Source organism: Gymnogyps californianus, chromosome 2 (assembly GCF_018139145.2).
Source record: "Gymnogyps californianus isolate 813 chromosome 2, ASM1813914v2, whole genome shotgun sequence".
Lineage (NCBI taxonomy): Eukaryota > Metazoa > Chordata > Aves > Accipitriformes > Cathartidae > Gymnogyps > Gymnogyps californianus.
The window spans coordinates 128,319,767-128,341,806 of NC_059472.1; the positions used below are offsets into that span (position 1 = coordinate 128,319,767).

General features: G+C 38.6%; 1 protein-coding gene across 1 annotated transcript in view; it reads right to left on the reverse strand.

The window, feature by feature from the left end:
• Positions 1–3,690: 3,690 nt before the first annotated feature.
• PLCL2 (phospholipase C like 2) overlaps positions 3,691–22,040 on the reverse strand; it is a 111,933-nt gene continuing 93,583 nt past the window's right edge. Inside the window, exons 5-6 of the mRNA XM_050891155.1 lie at positions 14,360–14,469; positions 3,691–4,944 (exon numbers count right to left, since the gene is read on the reverse strand). Of these exons, the coding sequence (XP_050747112.1) occupies positions 4,765–4,944; positions 14,360–14,469 (290 nt within the window). The 3' untranslated portion in view covers positions 3,691–4,764. The remainder of the gene's footprint in view (positions 4,945–14,359; positions 14,470–22,040) is intronic.

A 22,040-nucleotide genomic window follows, 5' to 3' on the forward strand; every position in this document is an offset into this window, starting at 1 on the left:
CTGGTAGGTGTCATTTCCTCCAATTTATCAATGGAGGAAGCTGAGGGCCAGAGAACAAAGCCCAGGCCTTTAAGTTCCTGCGCTCTGTTTCCTGGCCCTGCTGCCTTCCTTCTCCCAGACGGTCACCAACGCACGGGCCAATGCTGCATCCAGCCGAGAAGGCCCTCTGCTCCTCCACGTTTGTCTCCATGGAAGACAGATAACTAATCAAACATCTAAGCTCATTCAGAAAGCTCTTCTACAGACTGCAGGTGGCTTAGCAGGGCTGGATTGCTCGTGACAAAGCAGGAGAGGTTCATGACAGCTGAATCTCTATGTGGTCGTGCTACTCCCGCTCCAGCTCACGCTGCCTCCTTTCATACTACCCTCCCACGCCGCCTCTCAAACACTCCTCTCCTGATAACACACACACACACACCCCACCCTCCCCTTTTCCTCTCAACTTCGGTGTGCCAAAGTGGCACCAAGCGGGAACTCCTATGAGCTGAAGTGGCACAAGTACATATGCCAAAGCAGCGCGTGCAGCTGGGCACGGAAAGCTAAATTAAGAGTTCAGCGTTCACACCTGACCGCTCTCCCAGCATCACTGCTCTCTTTGCCACACCAGATAATGTTGTCAAGGGAAGAAACGTTACGCTTTTGTCCCAAGGTACTAGTTAACATTTCTAGTACCACTGGGAAGCATTAGGGATCCCGCAGGATGGCACTGGGACCATGCCATCCTGTGGCTGCCCATACTCCTGGGTTAAAATTCTTTGGGTTTTTTACATCCAATTCTGCGTATCTTCCTCCTCCTCACTGCTGCCTTTAAGTCTTTAGCTGCCTTTCCAACTCAGTCAACTACAATGGATGCTCCCCTAAGCCTATGAGGGCTTGTTTTTGCTCTTGTACTCAAGTCCTGTTTCTAATCTTTCTGCTGTGCTGCTTTTTGCTACCCTGTCTTTCCACAGCCACCCAGAGAACAGAGATGATGAGTCAGAAAGGGAACTTTAATAGTGTCCAGAAACAGAAATAACCAGAAAACCTCAAGAGTTTTACTGCCTTTTTCTTACCGAGAACAAACAAGTTGTAATGAATAAAGGGTGTCACATGGGTTAGTTTTGAAAATTATCAAACTGACCTGTCCCACAGCTGCTTTCAAAATGCTGAGAGCAAAAAGAATCAGGGGGTGGTAAGAACTGTGGAGATTTTTTTTCTTTAAATGTTTACAGGAGTTCAAAAGACTGGAGATCATTATAGGATACATGCAGATCTATTAATTTTTAAACCAAGTTGTTAAATATTCCATTCAGAAAGCTTAATTGGTCAGAGTGAGTAGGTGTGAATCGAAAAAGAAAAAATGTGGTGAAGTCCTACACCTATTACAGTCAAAAGAAGCAAGCTGGTGACTTCACCAGTTTCAGAATTTTGCTCACAGTATTAAAACCCCATGGGCTAGTCATCCTCCGGCAGCAGTGCTTCAACTGTTAGCTATATGCGGATACAATGATTTCACGGTGAAGTACATGCCATTGCAAGTGCATATTGTGCCATGAACATGGCTGTATGATCGCCTTTTTGCAAATATTGCTCTTTATATTCATTTTGAACCTTCAATTAACGCAACTGTAAACCTAGGTAGGCTAAGGCTTAATGAAAGGTTATTATACTGCGCACAGGACATTCAGGAGTTTCCTTGATCTGTGCAACAAACAATGCATATAGCAAGAAGAAATCAGTGTTACTAATAAAATAACATTCATGCAGTAGAAAACTAGGAAATCATACAAACGGAAGGGAAACTCAAGCACTGCAAGAGTGGAGGATTGGGTCCTTTCAGATTAGTTCATCTGATTAGTAGACCAGAGTTAAAATTTTTAGTCATCTTGGAACTCACTTCCATTTTTCATGCTGGCAACTCTGAATCATCTCTCTCTCTCGGCTGCTTCAAAACAGGAAAAAGTGAATACAGTAACCAGCCATGGAGTCTTATAAAAATATTCCTGGGCTGTACAAAGTAGCTGAAAAAAGGCTTGACTCATACAGCATCTTTCACCATGCCTGCATGGGCAAGCTTGTGAAGTTGTGCAGGGCACCAATCTAGTACTCCTTGCTGCAGCAACGTAAGAACGTGAAGAGAAGGTATAAGAAACAAAAGACCTGAGACAAAGGGGAAATTTTGCAACACTGCACTTAAATCCTGATCCTACTGACTTGAGTAGAAGACTACTACCGACAGCGGAAGGGCCACAACTTCACCAGTAGAGCTTGGCCCCCAGCTCTGTTTTGAAGGCTTTTGCTGTTTTGGTGGCATCAACGGCTCAGCAGTGCCCCTCAGTAAGTGCTGCTGGGGGAATTCCTGGAGAACAGAGTTGTCTTCTGTAGTTGGCCGGTGTGTTCAGAGGATGGAGGGCATGGTCCTGGGGTCTGTAATTAAATATCCAATGGCTGCTATGTACCACACCAAGCACAACCGATGACGAGGGACAGAACAGATCGGAGTAAGCAGAGTTATATAGAGTTGAACATACAAAATCTGTCAGCCCTCGCTTACGTGATACTCATCTTTCACTTACTTTTTTTTGCCTTAAAACGAAGAAAAAACCACCAAACTGTGTTTAATCCTTTCACTGTTCCCTCACCTCTTTCCAGGTTGTAATGTGCTAAACAGAAATACATAAATGCTAAGAATACCCAAGCGATCAATTCTGATAACCTGGTTGGAGAAAGAGACTCTACAGAAATGCTTCATTTGTGATATAAATTATGTCATTCTGTAAATGCCATGCAAACAGTGGTGGGCCAGGACTGCAAATGGAGCTTTACTGGCTTTTGGGCGTCTTTGAAGTATAATGCTAACTGTACTGACGTTTCTCCACAGTCTACATCTTTCAATTAGGACTAAAAGTCGGAACTAAAATTCCAACAGCCTAGGTTTTGGGTTTTCTGATAAAGTGAAACTGACCTTGTGTATTTATGGCCCAGCTGAATCTTGATGTAACACAGTTATTTTGCTGTAGATGAATCAGATTTAGATCTGATAGGTTTGGCCCTGGAAGACTAATTTCATACTGGCTTGGAATATAATTAGCAAAAGTGAATTTCATGTTGCTTCCCATCAACTTCAGGTGCAACCTGAAGACTTCCAGCTGACAACATAGAGAAGGACTGCCTAAAAAGCAACGCTTGCAGGTGTTTACCACAGGTTAAATGTTTCATTTTGTACAACACAGAATAGAACTCGCTCCTGGCAAGATCGTAATATTGAGGCATACAATCTGTCACTAAACAATGAAGAGCTTAGCACCACCTAAAACCACTCCTAACCCATGCAGTTTGACATTTAGAAGTGCAGGCTCAAGATGTGACATTCACTATGCAAATTGTTTTCATCTTTCCCCCCCTTTAATTTTAAAATGACTAGAAAATAAATTTAAGTCCCTAATAATTCAGATTAAGTGCAAGCGTACCGATGTTCTTGGTCAGAGCTCCATTGACTTTTACAGGATGTTACATATATGTAGATGTTCATTACAATCTGAATGCAGAAACAGCATCTTGAATTGGTTAAAAAAATAAAAATCAGTGTAGAATGCATGTCTTGAAGACCTCTAATTAAAACAATCCTTTTCAACAGACATCACCATCTTCCCCTTTTTCCCCACAACTGAACAAAAACTGCATTTTGATCTCTGTAGGATTTTGCTTGTTTTTCTTCAAATTTATTAGCTTCTGTAATTATATAGTCCATTTTATTGTTAAATCAGAAACAGTAAGAGAACACTCTAGGTTGGTATAGTCATTTTACAATGAGCATATCAGCTACAATACCTTTACCTAATGTTGTCAGAAAACCAAAACAGAACCAGAACAGCAATTTTTTTTTTTTTTTGACAAATCTGCTTATTGAGATATCACCTATTCTGTAAGGAAGAAAATACTTGAAAAATAAAAAAGTTAAAATTTAGTTAAAAGCTTTACTTGTCTGGGAGCAATCTCATAAAACTCTTTTTAATATGAGCACTTCACTTCACAAAATGAAAAAATATTTACAACATTTTGCTTGCAGTTTGGTCACATTATCTACACACATTTGCAGAAGATCTTAGGCAAAATAGGTATGTATCTTCTTCTGACATAGGCTATCAGACTGATTGCACATTTTCCTTCTACATAATGGCTCTCCTACAGTGCACTGAAGTCAGTAATCAGTGCCTAATTACATTCTCATTTCAATTTATGGCTCAACAATAAAATCAATACCACTTCAAACCCAAATATTTGAGCGGCTGAATTACATATAGTGTGAAACATGTGGATTCTACTTTTTTGGACCTGATTTTCAAAAGAATAATTCACCTCACTAGCACAATTAACAAATTGTGCAAAGAAATAAAGGATCTGTGCATCCAGTTTGTTTGAAAATCAAGGCATCTTGTCAAATTCTGTCAACTGATTTCCCTCTAGTTACAGCTCATTTTAAAAAACGTTCATTTCCCTATGGCACTATAATGAACTTTTCAGCACGCTATTACTGAATTACAGTATCTTTTACATATATACTATATTTTGGCCAATAATGCAATTTCCATGTTACACAATATCATTGCCTTCACAAGCAGAGTTGCTACATACATTCACAGTTTCAATAGATTGTAATTAGCTTCTCCAGTTGTGCTTTAAAAATTCCCAATATTTTCCAACAGTAAGTGCAAAGCAAATGTCCTATGCAGCTACAATTGGTCACAGAGTTATAAACTCCATAATTACGAGAAGAGCATTCTCTCATTCTCCATTTTCATCACCTGCTTTTTCAGGTATGACCTCCAGACTTCGACGGGGCTTTGAAATTTCTGCATTTTCAGTGCCTGGTTTATTGAGTCCACATGAAAGAGTGGCATAATGGATTTGTTTCAGATTCTCCTGTGCTTCATTTTTAGCATATTTGAGAAGATCAGCTTGTCCCTGTAAGAAAAAAAACGCCGTTAGAATACACAATAATAGGATTCTCTTTTTTCCCCCTTCTGTTTGTTTCATATTAATGGTACAGTTGCCCTGCTCAAAAAAACCAACCCCCCCACCCCCCAAAAAAACAAAAAACCCAAAGCAAAACTCAAAATTGGATTATTTGACGTTAGTAAGAACAAAGCTCTTTGCTTTCTCTGCAACCAACCAGTTGCATAAACAAAGGGATAAGAATCATTTCTACCTAACAGTTTTCAGGAAAGTAATCTGTGCTGTATTTTTAATCCATGGGGACTATAAATGTTTCTGCACAGAGAAAATTGTGAAGGCTGATTTTAATACTTCAGAGAGCCATTAAACTGTTTTGGTTTTTTGGTTCTTACAGATTTTTTTTTCCAATGTGATTCATTCAATAGTAGCACGGTAAAGGATCAATGTTTGTCAAAGCACGAAATATGAAAATACAGGTTGGCAAGCAACATATAAAAAGAACAGTGATGACAAAGACTTCACAGGGTTGTTTGCAGTTCACTGCTATCGCTATCCCTCTTTACTTGCACTCTTACTCTTCATAGTAATTAAGTTTTACGTAAAGCTATAAGAGAAACTGTCCCAGACTTAGGTGATTTGGCTCTGTCCTGCAGTATTAAGTACTCCATCCCTTTGTATTGATTAAAGCCCTCTAACAGCAACAGCTCTCATTAGCACACTGTGGACTGCCTTTCCCAGAGCCGTTATCTGCCTACCCTGCCCATATGCAGGGAAAGAGCAAGGCTGTAGCGCATGGTGAGCACGCCTGTCTTACTGGTGGACACAGAAAAGTTCACAAACACGTGCAGAAAGTCTGCAAGGGCGAAAGTGTTTGCCCTGTGTCTGCACTCCAAAGGAGAACTGCCCCACAGCTTACAGAAAAGCAAATGATGCCTCCAAAATACCAGATCTTAAACAGTGTCATTTCCAACTGAAGGGGAGAAAAACACACAAACAAACAAAAAAACCCAGGTACTATAGCTCCTTGAAACTGTCAGTTCCTATAATGTCTAATGAGGTATGAACACTGACTGCACCTTTTCCTGTAATTGGGGTATTCGTGTCTGTCCTGTGTAAATTCTGGCTCCTGACAGACACTTCTTTTGAAGAGATGCTAACGTCTCTTCTAGAGACGTAACAGATATGTTGCCTCTCCTCCTCTGCCAAATAAGGTTGAAATCCAACTTTACTTTTTGATTTAAAAAATAGAGGAGCAGTAGAACAGCAGTCAGACAAAAACATGTGTGCACTCATGGAGTGATACTTCAGCCTTACTTCTTTAGCAACTCCGAACATAAATACTATCCTATGAAGTAAGCAGAATTACGCATTTGAAGCACACAAATTGAAAACAAATATTGCTTTCTTCAAAGAAATAATGCCCCCCCCTCCCCTTATCCAAGACTATAATAGCCAAAGTGTTTTTTTCTGATTACCAGACAGGAAAAAAATCTAGAAGTTCACCAATCACAGCACAAGCTTCAGTAATATTTTCTTCTAAAGAAAACCAGGGCTACTTTTTTTTTTAAATCACATACTTTTTTCCAAACTGACAAACAACTAAAAGCTAATTTAAAACACTCCAGCAGACTAAATGAGTCATATCTGGAGTGCATCTGTTTCTAGCCCAAGTTCCATTTTACATGGATTAATAGAATATAGTTCTGGAACTTTAATCAAGTTGTTTATTATAGGCAGAGCTGCTAGCAACAATCTATTAATAAGGTTGTCCAAAACTTCTCATTTAAAAAAACCTGCTTTCAGTTGCTTATATACTTGCCATACTTTAACTACCTAAGCTGATACTTTTTATGCAGGATTTTTGCCATTGGCAGATTTTATTATTATTCCTGTTTAATATTATTCTTTAACCTCATCCATATGGTTCATTCAGTTCTGAGAATAAAGACAGGAAAATGCTGTCAGATTTTTTTTAACAATCTTCCATCCTTCCCTCCCCACTCCCACTTGGGGTAGGGACTTGTAATTCAAATGACTTCAGGGACCCAGAATAGTGGATCCAAGTTATGAGTTTTTAATAAACAAAAATCAGATTATGAACATGGTTAGTACAATCACTCAGGATTTCATTCTCAATCATTCTTCATCTCTTGACAGCTCCAGCAATGTGGCAAGACAATGCATATTCCATTCCCACACAATAATGAATATGCGTTAGAAGAAAAAGTTGGGTTTTTCCCGTATGGCTTCTCCAAGTTGTCTTACTAACATTTGGTTGCCAATGCAGGCAGTCCAAAAGCCAGACTGGAGGAGAGGAAGGAAGAGCCTGGGACTGGGACTCTGGCGAGGAGGCAGATGGAGAAAAGGGGGAGGCAAGAGCGATCTCTGGGACTGACCTGGCAAGAAGTCCAGGACTACAGAAAGGGAAGTTGGACCGTACCATACAAAGTAGAGACTAGATCTTACTGAAAGAGGAGATTGTGAAATAATGAAAAATGAACACAGTGCGACACCACTGAATTTGGATCAGACAGGTGAGCATAGAAAGGGAAAGACTGAGGCAACATTTGGGATTGGAATACAGAAAGAAAACGGATTGACAAAATCCACCATGTTGAAAGAAGCCTGAAAATGATAGACAAGTAGAAGGACTAACAACTCAAAAAGAGGGAGAGAGCTTGGTAATGAGACTAAAAGCTGGTGAGAGAGAAAAAACGAACAAAAATGCAGAGCGGGGAGAAGACTGCAGAATACAGTGAAATCAGGTAAGGTGATGAGAAAACTAAAATTAAGACTCATTGGGAAGGATCTCTAGAGGAGGCAAAGAAGGGGCAATATGAACTGGAAAGCAATGGGAAGAAAACTGCCAGAAGAGAAAATTAGGCACCAAGTGGGAACAGAATACTGGATGGAGGAGAGAGGGGAAGGAGGAAGCCAGGGGTTAGCGGGAATGGATGGATTTTCAGCAGGGAACTTGGAGTGTCTGCACAAGACTGATCAGGGAAGATGAACTTTGTAGACAAGAGAGGATCTGAGATAAGGGGCTGGATTATTGCAGGCAAGAGGGGTTCAGACTAAACACATTCAGCGAAGTGGGAGCAAGTTTAGACCAGGGTGAAATAGAAAAATGAATCTGTGTACATTACTCTCTTCTCCAACGCTTAGAATGAAGCAATTGATTTCTGAATGCCACCGAACTCAGAAAAATGTTTGTGAAACCAACTGCGTTGTCATTATCTGCTGGCATGTCTTGATCCAAAGATAAAACAAGAGCCAACCACTGCTACCAAATATGGCACAAGCTCAAGTGAGAGAGGTCTGCGCAACTTATGTAAAGTGCCTAGCTCTGTTGATGTACCATCATGAAGCCATATGTTGGGGAAAAAAAGCAGTATGCATTTTAAAAATTCAAGTTGTAGTCACAGTGAACACTGTTGAACAGTAATACAACGCATCTGAAAGGCAGGAAAAGTAAAAAAGTCATCCAGATCTGGAAAAATTGCCCCCCACACACTCAATTAAAAGAACTCAAAGACCTTGCTTCTAGTTATATATCAAATGTCTCCTGTCCAAGAGCTGTCAAGATTCAGTTTCAATTCTTTATATTCTATGCATTCTGTAGCCGCATAAGATCCTGATTTTCGCAGTAGGTGCCGTTGATTTAAAAAGTAAGTTAATAGCACAGTCAGTTGACTACAAGCTGGACACTGGAATCTCTCAGACTATGGACTAGTCAGAGGTCTTTCACCTTCTTACCAGCCCCAAATGGCAGTAGACTACTTGCTCTGATGAAATACGTATTGTAAAGCCAATACAAGAAACCAATCAACGGCTCAAACCTTAGTCAAGCAGATTTATCATAAGGAAGTACAAAAAAACCTACATTCAAAGAAACAAAGCTGGTCCATGGAGACAACTCAATGCTGGAATCTAGAGCAGTTGCAGAACCAAACTCATGTGTTTCTCGCTTTATGGTAGGGCTGCCTTTGTCAGGCTTTCACCTCAGAGAAGTCAAAATGTAAATGAATTTAGTCCTTAGTGTTGTCTGGCAAACACACCACAAAACTCAAATTTACTCCTAGCACTGTGGTTAACAGGCAAGTTGTGATGATTCCCAATTGGGAACAGGACCAATACAGGCCTTGCACATTGCGAGTGCAGAGCACTGCGAGAGCGCTGTCCTCACCGCAGCAGACGGCAATCGCTGCTCCCTTTCCTTCACTGTGGTTAAAATTCACTAACAGAACTGAGTACTATGTAACTTTAATACCTATTTCACACAGTGATGTTTACAAGCTTCAGAAAAAGAATCAAGCACCAATCTGTTTTGTAGGCAGACATGAAAAAGACCTTAAAGAACATCAAAGAACAAACTGATAGTCATTCATAAGCTTTTAATAAACAACAACGATAAAAGATGTGAATTAATGTGGAAGCCCAATTCAATATCCTTCATACCTCTCTGTCCCAACATGCCTGCGTCAACTACTCTGTTTTGGGTTTTTTTAAATCAACATTAAAAATCTTCTGTTTGTTTTGAAGCTTTCTGCTAAGAGGCAGTGTTTTTATATCATAGCTCCTGAAAGGTAATTAAAAACAAAACCAAAATGGTTCCTATCAGTTCTCATACCTATGAAGTGAGATATCATTTCAGAGTCAATCAGATATAGCATCAACTAGAATGTCTCAGCACAGCTACCTTTATAATCTGGTATGTATTCACTCATGATTTTTGGTGAACAAGTTCTTCAGTGAGTGTGCGAACGTGAAAGTAAAACTGTAGAGATGACATTTGAAATAACTGCATGTCGTGGTTTAACCCCAGCCAGCAACCGAGTATCACGCAGCTGCTTCCCTCTCCCCACTCCCAGTGGGATGGGGAGGAGGATCGGGAAAAAAAAAGTAAAACTCGTGGGTTGAGATAAGAGCAGTGTAATAACTAAAGTAAAATAAAATATAATACTAACTAATAATGATAAAAATATAATAATAATAATTGTAATGAAAAGGAATATAACAAAAAAAAGAGAGAAATAAATCCCAAGAAAAGACAAGTCATGCACAATGCTCACCACCCGCTGACTGATGCCCGAGCAGCGATCCGCCCCTCCCAGTCAACTCCCCCCGGTTTATATACTGGGCATGACGTTCTATGGTATGGAATGTCCCTTTGGCAAGTTCAGGTCAGCTGCCCTGGCTCTGCTCCCTCCCAGCTTCTTGCACACCTGCTTGCTGGCAGAGCATGGGAAACTGAAAAATCCTTAACTTAAGATAAGCGCTACTTAGCAACAACTAAAACATCAGAGTGCTATCAACATCATTCTCACACTAAATCCAAAACACAGCACTGTACCAGCTGCTAAGAAGATTAACTCTATCCCAGCTGAAACCAGGACACCGCATGAGCACCCTTTTCACCCAAAATCCCAAGAAACTGTATCAGTAATGACTGAGCTTTAGCTCAGGTTCTGGGACCCAAAGCTCGTATCAGGAAAAGTAAGAAGCCAGTATTCCTTTCTCAAAGTGCTCCTTTGAGCAGTGGCTGCTAGGTACAATGAGACATACTGCAGTGCTCCATGCCCAGCTGACGGGCTCTGAGTGCATTTACATGATCAGGACATAAAGGACTTAACTTCCTAACTTCTAAATATGGGTGTAATTAGGAGCCAAAATCCCATCAGTCCAGCAACATCAAGACACCAGCAGTTTTAGGTATCTAAATTGAACTGGGATGTGGGAGGTTTTCTGAGTACCTACAGGACTAGGCAGCAGCTATCAGAGGCTTTACGAATGCCCTGTGGTGACAACAGTGCTGCCTGAATCCACTTGTAGATTTGGTCCGTAAAATTCAGATGATGTTAAAAAAAAAGAAAAAAGTAAGAAGTTGCACCCCTATAAGTGCCTTGAATGTTCCATTTATAAATACATTTATAAAAATAATGTAGTTGCAGAACCAATGTCATTACAGAGATAACAGATGCCATGAACCGCATGCCTTGGGATTTCTTTCGAGAGAAAGTATTTCATGTTGTCTAATGTGACATGTCTAAAAACTCATAGCCAACAATAAGCACCTAACAAATGCTAGAGTTAGGGGTCCCACCTTCATTCCGAGTACTTCCACTGAACTCTCCCTACGTGTTTAGAACAGCTCTTTGTTGCGAAGACTAATTTAAAGATGCTGTTATGCTCTTCCTATGGGCATCTCAAATTCTGAGCCTACAGAGATTTTTTCCAAAGTTTTGCTATGCCAAAAAAGTCCATAAATTGTTACAATAGGTTGTTTGTAGGAGTCTGCTGCAACAGTACTTAGAGTGATTTTCTTTCTTCAACTGTGTACTCTTTCTGGCAGGAAATGTGATTATCTATGTTTAGAAAATATGAGTGCTATCCGTCTGAGTAATAACAATAAATAAATTACTAGCAAATGATCTTGCAAACTGCCTATTTGAAAGAGAGAGAGATTGTACAGTGTTACAATATTCCTACATCTCTCAGATAGGCAACAAAGTTCACTAAAGAAGACTAAGTTTACTCTAAGTGATGTTCTGAAGTTAAACAAGTAGGTCTACGTGCATATATGGGGTGCATAAGAATGGGAACGCGTGCATATACACATACACAAATTGGATAGAGATGCTTCATCTGAATTCAAACGTACTATACCAATAATAAATTTGGCCACATGGCTTCAAATTACGAAAAATAAAATCATTCAAAATAGTAATTGCAACGCGTGTGCGCACACACACATACATATAGATGTTTAATAGCTACATCAGATGTTCTAAACAAAGAGTTCCCCTAGAATTAAGCTGTCAATTTTGTTATTTTATCAAACTTTCCATTGCATCAACTGTAGTCAAAATGTCCCAATTGAAAAAAAAGATCAATATGTACCTTGAGGGTAAAACGCAGCTTAATTGGTTTGGAAAATACATCAGCCACACCATGAGAGCATTCTGTGATTCGCTGTGAGGGAGCTGAGGATGGCGCTCATGCAGAATTATTTAGTAATGCTGTTCAGAGCCACACAGCAATTCCTAAATCATAGCCAAGAGACCATGTAAAATACTGTTCCTAATTACAAGAAGAATAAAAAGTTAAATCCATCTAAGCATGCACTGCCTTTGGTGTGTTTGTTGCTCAACTGCCTTGCTTGTTTAACAGCAAAATTTGGGGCCACTGAACAGACAGGGTTTTATTTTTGTGCTGTTCAAGAGGGAAGTTAATTTGACGTAGGCAGGGAATTCAACAGAAAAAAGAAATTCTTCTTTAAGTGGCTCAGATTGTCACTCTCCTGATCAATTTTTACTCTAAAAAATGTGGGCACTCACTTTCCATCCCTGCCCTCACACATTATTTAGAGAACTGGAAAAATGGAAATGGAAAACCATAGTATTAGATCAAAATTATGACTGCAGGTCTTTTTCTCCACACAGGAAGAGTAGTGTCTTAGAAAATGATAAACTTTTTCTATTTAATTATGTAACGCAAGAAAAGTTATGGTTACAGCCTATAGTTAAGAGTTTGGAGTGAAAAACCTCAATGTGTCACTTCAAACAAATCACAGCCTGTAACTTTCTGTACATCTAAATGTGAATAACAGCACTTAATAGATGCCTATGTGAACTGTAATACTTGTAAGTAACTTTTAAGATGTAACAACATACCAGAACTTTCTGTAACACCTCCTGTTAAAGTTTCAACAACAGGCTGATTAAACACCTTACCAATTTTTTTGATAAAGTATTAATTATGGGACAAATTGTACCTTCGTATAGAAAGGACCTTAATTTGCTAGTAGAAAAAAACAAGTCAATGTTGAAGAGATTTTCTCAATAATCTCTTCAAAAGGAAGGCCTTCTAACTTCATAATTACGTTAATCCTAAGGATATGCACAAAAGCCCTTCAGTGCTCTGAAGAGCCAGATCTCCCATGTGGGTTCTCCGATTCCTGGCTTATGCAGAAATCACGACTCACATTTCAGTTGCTCATCAACTGCAAACCTCCCCCCCCTTATGTTCTGAATGGAAAGCAGAGATGAAGCAAAGATACTGCTGTTTCAGGCAGCATTAAAACAGATTTGCCTAGCCAAGCTGCTATCTGATCCCTTTGACAGAAAAGTAAAGAAGGGATAAGAATTTATTTCTTTGACGTTTGCCCAAACCCACTGAACTGACTCCCCTCCTCCCTATCCCCCAGGTAGCACGGGAATGGTACTTGACACATCCCGTACACTGTCTTCAGGAAATGCTGCTCTAATAAAGGAAAACGGATAGTCTGGTCCTTTTACCTATAAGCAGAACCTGCATGCATATTTTTAGAATGTATTAACTGTACACACTGTGGCAAATTTCACCTCTTTTTAATTCTCCTCTACATTGGATTTGTGCAGTACAACACAACGGAGACCAGAGCACCAAGCAACACCGTGAAAAGCTTAACAGTTGAAACCAACATGGAAAGCTGGAGAAATACAAGCGTATTACTGCTTTTCTGTAGTAGTTCACTGTAAGAAGAGGCGATAGGGAATTCTATTTTCAATAAGAACTAAAAATAAAAAAATATGTGGGAGAAAATAACTTTCTTTTTAATTAAAACAGACTTTATAGTTTAATGTAGTGATGAAATATTTGATTGAGTGGGAGAGAAGAACTCATTAGTGGATGTAAACACAAAACTTGAATAATTTGGGCTAGAAGGATAGTGTCAAGGGAATAAATTAAGGGAGGCAGTTTTGCTATCTCTATAAATTTTTATATACTCTGCTGAGATGAAAGACCAGCGATAAGAAATGTGAACTGTTCCATGTTCTAGGGTCTCTCGCTGAAAGCTTTTTTATACTTCATCACTTACTGTTGTGTCAAAACGTAAGCAAATGCACTTGACAAAATGCAAAGAGAATCTCCAGCTCATATACACTCAACTCACTTCAGTCTGGATTACTAATATAATTTGTATGTATCATTAATCACCATTCATCACTGACTGCAGTAGCAACAGCTTCCCTTTTGTTTTTCAATAACTGCATTAACCTTAACACTCTTACTCCCTTTCAAATCACAAAGCAGGGTTTAAACAGTGGCATAGCTTCCTCCCAGCTCGAGTCACTTCACAGAAATCAATACTCATTGTTTCACCCATGTATTCAAGATTACCGTGGATCCTGTTAACGTTAAAAGGTTGTAAGAAGAAAACATCAGACAAACTAAATGAAACAACCCCCCACAACAACAACAAAGAAGAAAAATTCACCTTGAGAGTCTGCTGTGTTTTCAAGTTATATAAACTAAACCGAATATGGTTATAGAAGTGAATAAATCCAGTTGAACTGTGACACAGAATAATGACCAGTAACAATATTAGAATGTCAGTTGTGAATGGAAAAATACAGTAACTAACCAAAGGAAGACACATTACCTTTAAAATTGTAATGTTCCATGTAAAACTTTCTACTGATTTTTGCAGTTTTCTTTCTTTTAAGCCTTCTCTTGCTCCTATATTGTGCAGGTTTTCATGAAACTCCATTGCTGTGGAGAATAAAAGAGGGAGGAATATAGTATCTATTTTAATGCATTTTTGTGATCACAGAGATAGTGATTTGAAAATAATAAGGCAAAAGGACAGTGAAAAAGCTTCAGAAATTTTATTCTTTAAGCACAAATGTATCTGATCTAGTAATGTGCAACGTTATAGAACATGCCAATGTACACAAATCTCTCTAAGCCAAAATCCACACTGAAGTACCTGTTGGGTCACTGCCATACAAAGATGGAGCCAAGCAAACATTTACTATACAAAAAATATTCCTTAAGCACAACTGAATTTGTTGTACCATATGTAAAAACCTTTTTGTGAGTTGCTACAGAATGGAAACAGTAATTTCATGAAATGCTCTATCCCAACAAATTTATTTTGTGCCTTGCTCTTTTATGCACTAAATTTACATCACAGTTGTCCAGCTAACAGCTTATATACTGGGGCCAGCCCAAAAAATAACCTTCTCAGCTTACCCCTGAGGAGAAAAGGAGTAACTGTGGAGTGCCAAGTGAACCGCGAAGGACATTTTACCACACCCATGTAAACTACTGTGTCCACAAAACCTGTATCTGACAAACTCCAAACCAAAAATTTTTGGCAAAATTCAGATTAGCTTGATCTAAACTTTGAGTAGAGTGACCAGACCTTTAGTTTTAACCCAGTGCACTGTACAGATATAAGAAAAATAATTTGCTTTCCATGCTGCTGTTACAAGTCATATAAAAATAAATTTGAAACAGTCCTTCATACAGGGGAAATAAAATGTCCTTCCACGAGTACACACATCAACCCAACATGGATTACATCAACTCTCCTATGGAAATCATACATTAAATTGTGCTCTCAGGTTCTCCATCAATAATAACATAAAGGGTATTTTGAGGGCAAAAGTTGGCAAGTGGTTGTGACTTACACCTATGAACATAAAACAAGTTATAGCTTAAGTACAAACTATAATTTTAACTATGTTGGAATAAGCATACAAACTTGAGTTGGCTGTCAATTCTAGAGTAGACTGACTTTTAAGGACATTATAGTATCTATTCTTCGTAATCTCTCTACCTCACACTCATGTCTCATTACAAGAAAGATATGACTGCATGTTTTCATTGTACATTCCCTTACTTTACCTCCATATATATACATACATACACATTTTAAAAATTATTCATAAATTCATTTGAAAGACAACATTGTTCTTTTTAGCTTTTCTTACTATTTTACATTTTACTACAAGGAAAATAAATGGCAAATATTTTCCCTGAATTAAACTACTATATCATTTTTGTTTCAAACACTTCTCCACAGCTCTGACTCTGCCTCTAGAGTACAGCTTCAAGTAAACCACATATTCTATTTCCCCAAAACAGATTTCTAACCAGGTGAGAAATTAAAGTTCATTCATGCATCACCGTTTCCAAGTATCCATTTCCTCTTCACATCATCCAAAAAAATAAACTCCCAATATGATCATGGAAAGATTATGCACAAATCCATATTTACAACATTCCATTTCTAGAGCCACCATGAAAATACAGATTTTCTGATCTGTACTATGAACTCTGAGACTATATTGCTAATTTTTTGGGGTTCTGTACCTCATTTCCATCTTTATAAATATTGCTCTTCAAATCCACGGGCACTAGTGATCGATAATAACCTTGAACTAAAGCCGCTCAGAGAGAGATTAAGAATAATGGTGAGGGCCTGCATAATCAATGTGAAATTGGTGCTTTGTAGATTTCAGATTATTCTTATGTATACAAAGTCACTAATATCTCAAACGTGGAGACAGTGGTGACCACATATTCTGCTAGCCACAAGAGCTCTTTTCTGATTCACTGACTGTGATACCTTCTGTGGTGACTCTCTTCCTTCTTTACACTCATGCTACGTTACATTTCTGTTCTCCCAAAGCCATTCCACTCCAACTAAATACTCCTGGCAGTTAGCAGCAAAATCTCAGTGCCCTTTTTCAGAAAATGAAACAAAGTCAGATCATCCTACCAGGGCACACACATGTAAACCCTCAGCAAACAAGTGCCTCCTGCTTAAACAGCACTAATCACCCCCCTATCCTCAACATCTCTTATGGACTGGATAGGGCAACTCCTCGTTATCATGCTAAACTAAAGCTATCCTACTCTAAGTCTAAACATACAACCAGGGACAAGTAGATTTGAATTTTATTTCTGTTTCTATTACTAGTTTGCCTGATACATTGAAATGATTATTTTACCTCTTAGTCTCAGTTTTTTCATCTGCTGAATGGAGTATTTGCTACACAATATATGGACAACTTAATTTTAGAGTATGAATGCAGCACAGCATTTAACTGTTGACTACATCTCTCTTGGTATTCCCCTTCTATGTCGCTGCTTGGTTTTCTTGCATTTTGCCTTGGAACTATTATTTCATGCATTAATAGTGGCAAAGTAATAACAAAAGTGTTAAATTCCAAAATGAAACTGACTTCTTAGAAGATAACAGAAAAAGGAAAAAAGAGGAAAGGGCTTTTCATTTACAGCTACATTAATAAAATGAAAAATATGTCCATATAAACTTACGTAAAAGTGCCTTTAAGATATGCTTGCAAATAAAACTGAATCCTAAATGTCTTTTTTTAATAAATACACAAAATTTTCCATCTCCTTGCAAGTAAAATTTCAGCTCTCTCTCTCCTTAAGATATAGTAAGCAAATTACTTTTATGAGGCTTTATTACTGCTAGAATTATTAGTCCATTAGTAATTTTGAACTGCCTGAGAGTTCTTGGACGATAACAGACATAATACTAACTTGATTTATCACTCTTAATATATTTCTGCATATACCACCTGCTTAATCAAAAAGCACAAGTTACTCATGTTTTCCATTTATACTGGCAGATGTTAAAAAGGGTATTATCCACAAGTTTCTGAGTGATCACAAAGATTATATAGGGTGTGTGTTCTTCTTGTGTTCAGATGGAATTTCTTGGGTTTTAACGTGTGCCCATTGCACAAATGTTTTTATCTATAATGAAGTTGTTATTGATTGTTGTTGTGAGCCAGAAAGCTCAGTTCTAAAAATTTCTTTTGATTAGAGATGTCAACTTGACTAAAATCCTTATTTACATAGAATCGTTGAGGTTGGAAGGCACCTCTGGAGATCGTCTAGTCCAACCGCCTTGCTCAAAGCAGGGTCAGGTAGAGCAGGTTGCCCAGGACTGTGTCCAGTTGGCTGTTGGATATCACCAAGGATGGAGACTCCACAACCTCTCTGGGCAACCTCCTCCAGTGTTTGACCACCCACGATTCCCGCTGAGCCTACTCTGCTCCAGGCTGGATAGTCCCAGCTCTCTCAGCCTCTCCTCATGTAAAAGATGCTCCAGTCCCGGAACTCTCTTTGTGGCCCTGTGCTGGACAGTAAGTCTGTGTCTTTCTTGTACTGGAAAACCCCAAACTGGACTGAACGCTCCAGGTGTGACCTCACCAATGCTGAGCAGAGGGGAAGGACCAACGCCCGCGGTCTTCTGGCGATGCACTTCCTTCGGTATGTTCAGGTGGTTGTCCACCAGGACACCCAGGTCCTTTTCTCTGAAGCTGCTTTCCAGCCAGTCAGCCTCCAGCCTGTACTGGTGCGTGCATGCTGTCATTCCGCTCCAGGTGCAGGACTCGGCACTTCCCTTTGCTGAACCCTTTTCAGGGGGTTCCTGTCAGCCCACTTAGCCAGCTTGTTGGAGTCCCTCTGAGTAGCAGCACAACCATCTGCTGTATCCAGCCTCCTCCGAGTTTTGTATCTTCGGTCAACTTGCTGAGGATGCACTTTGCCCCATCATCCAGGTGATAAATGAAGATATTTAAACAGTAGTAGCTCCAGTATCAGCCCCCGGGGCACACCACTAGTGACTGTCCTCCAGGTGGACTTCATGCTGCTGATCACAACGCTTTGAGCCTGGCTGGTCAGCTAGTTTTCAGTCCACCTCGCTGCCCACTTATCTGGCCTCTACACACTTCCTTAGTTTGTCTATGAGGATGTTACGAGAGACAGTGTTGAAAGCCTCAATAAAGTCAAAATAAAAAACATCCTCCACTTTCTCCTCCTCCGTCAAGCCAGCCACCTCATTGTAGAACACTGTCAGGTTGGCTAAGCCTGATTTCCCCTTTGTAAATCCATGCTGACTTTCCCCAATCACTTTCTTGTCCTTCATGTGTTTGGAAATGGTTTTCAACAGGTTTTACTCCACCACCTTCCTAGAGATTGAAGTGAGGCTGACTGGCTTGGTCTTACTTTTTACCCTTCTTGAACTTGTTAAACTGTGGTAACTCTACTGCTTATGACAGTGTGATGATCTTCAAATGTCATTACCTGATTCTCTTCTGAGTTTCTCCTTGTGGAATACTAGGGCACTTAGTTTGCATAAGTTGCATTACGAAGTCTGGTCACCCCTACTCCACCGTAAGGGCTAGCTGACAGAGGCCATACAATTTCCTAAGTGCTTGCAAAACAAAAACACTTCCATCTTTCATAATCTGATACAAGTCTTCCATGTTAGAGGCCAGCTTTTCAGTCAAATATTCACCCCAACTATTGTGAGTCACGTAAATACACTGCAATATATGTAACAAAATAGCAATAGCATGATTCAACAGCAGGTTTTTAAACTGAACAAAACACTGCCAACACATTTTCCCAATCATAATCAAAGATTTCATAGCATATCCTTCTCTACTGCAGTACACTTATTTTTTTAAAGCATTCTCATAGTCAATCCTTCAGTATTTCCAAATAATTATTTTCCCCTTCAGTGCTGAATCACTTTCTGGTTCCCCAGTGAATGCTGATTAGTTTAGTTTGAATTTCATGATTGCCTCAGCTTTTCTGTCTCTCAGACCCTCCCCCCCCAACCCTGGAACGCATTAGATGGCTTTAACACTTCTTCATTCCTCCTGGGAATATCCTCCCATTCAAGATGCTCTTCTGAAATTTTATGTACAATTCTTTTCTCCAGTTCTTTTCTCCCATTTTCAATAACTTCAAACAGCATGAGGAAAAGAGAAGTGCTACAAAGCTGATCAATGCGATAGGAACCCCGTATCACGTGAGGAGACTAAAAAAAATTTGCTTGGTTAGTCTAGCAAAAAGAAAACCAAAAGAGGAGTAACTGTTCTCTAGATACACATCAGTCAGGTAAGACCTTACACATCAAAGAATCATTTCAGCTAAAGGACAATATTAGGACGAATGTCCATCAGTAAAATTGGAATTTATGTAAATTATATTACCATTGTAGATGTGGTTCTGTAAGCAGCCTTGAAAAGGAGAAAATTACCCAAATCAAAAACTCATATTCATTTTAAAACAGAGCTCAACATGATCATTTTCCAAAAATTGTACCTGGGGTAGACTTCAGGACCTTCCAGTCCTGTGTTTCCTCAACCAGCTGCATGATGAATCCTCTAAATAATATTACATGGCAGACCTCAAACCTGCATTAATTTATGCTCGGCATATTCTGATGGAATGTTTATGTCTATAAACTAAACAAGAACTGATATGACAGTATAGAAACTGGAGTGTCTTATTGCTATGACATACTTCATTAACAAAAATCTCTTCCCTAGATAAAACATACAAGGCAATACAACAGTCTTGATGGGCTGATAAGAATTCTGAGCCATCACTTGTCAGAATAACTTCCAGATTAGAATCTTAGCTTTATTTTATAGTCCTGGATTTTCAATCAATATTTTAATTGTCACAAATACATTCAGAAGATCCAAAACCTTTCATAACTTACATGCATGTGAGCTTATAATATGCACGTTATTGTTTTGCTGATGCCTGAAACGCTGGAACAAGGAAGATGTATTTCTGTTGCTGCCCTGCATATTGGATATGTTGGCCTTGTAGCACCAGCACTGTATCTTCAGGGAAAAGTTTTATTTGGGGATACATTTCAGAAACAACATTGTAGATACTATTAAAACTTACTCATCTCCAACCGCATTTAGCTTGGAAAAAATAGTTTCTTAATTTCTTCAAAATGAAATAACCTCATATGAAATTCACTGTCCTTAATTACTAACTAGAAATGACACCTGTTGAAATTTGGTTAGCAATTCTTCCCACTACTGGACTTTCACTATAGTTCCAAGGTAGTATACTTAAGATAGTGATTAAAATGTGACATACAAGGCAGCATAAGTGATTCTGCTATTTTTAAACTAATTGAAGCATATATATTGCATGTATTACACAAGTAGCCTGAAGTCACTGAGACACATGTGTTTATATCTTTTTTTACTGTACAATACATATATCTTTGTCGGAAAACTCTGATGATAACTACATTTTTATTAAAATCAAGATGTGAAAAGAGACTGAAACATGGAGAATTGGAGTGCATGGGTGTAAGGTGGGACTTCAGACTGGAACTCTGCAATTTGTTTGCTTTTGTAAAAGTCACTATCACAAAGCCCTGGCATACAACCTCAGTTTACAGGAAAAAAATTCACACCTTTTCTTTAACTGAGAATTGAGATACTCATTTTTCAAGGAATCCTTAGCAAAACAGTGAGCACAACACTTGCTATACTGTATTTCTAAAGCCAAACTTCTACTTGACGTACTTGTTTGCCTTCTTTTATGAAAGTTTTCTTGCTAAGAGCATGATTTACAACCTAGCTGAAACATGACTACACAGCAGGTAGGCTCCTCGTAGTATAGGTTTTTTCTCTTAACAAAGAACTTTAACAATGAAATAGCACAACGGTAAAATGTTGGCAATAAATGTATATACTGAGTAGGCCTAATATGAAATGGGTAGCAAACAATATTTGTCTATACCTATATAAAATACACACTGATAATACTGCAGGTAAGCACTTAACTTCAGTCTAGCCAAATATATTTTATTTCATTCTTGGTAGAGCACTTTGATTTAAAAGCAAATGAAATACTTTTCAAGAGAGTAATAAATAATTAATAAAAATGAAATAAACATTAAATATTTTTAACATGGAAGAAAAATACCATACAGCTCTTGATTAGGTTACTACATATTGCAGCTCAATTACTATGTACACTCATCTCGAATGCTTACAAAGTCTCTGTGAATAATTTGCATACACAGATTTGTTCTTTACAAGAAAAAAAATCCAACAAAGCACTTTACATTAAAATATTTCTTCCTACATTGTGTAGGTTAAAAGGTAATATAGAAAAGGAAAGAATTCTAGGAAAGAATAAGCTATAAGTACTCATTTCCACATATAAATATTTAATCTGCACATAGAACTGCTACCCTTGGCCACATCTTTGAAAGCCAGGGCTTTAATTTTTTACAGCATTAAATATGTTTCTTAATTTTTTTATTTTAGATTATATTCCTTAAACACTCAGGTATTCAACCTCACAAACAATTTCCCCTTAAAACAAAGTTTATCAGAAAAGTGATTGGGAAAGGAGTCTGGCTACCAGACCACATCAACAATAAATCAAATAAATCATGTTAGAGAAGCAACAAAAGTCACTATACTTGTAAATTCTCACACATTTTGCTTACAGAACGCTTTTCA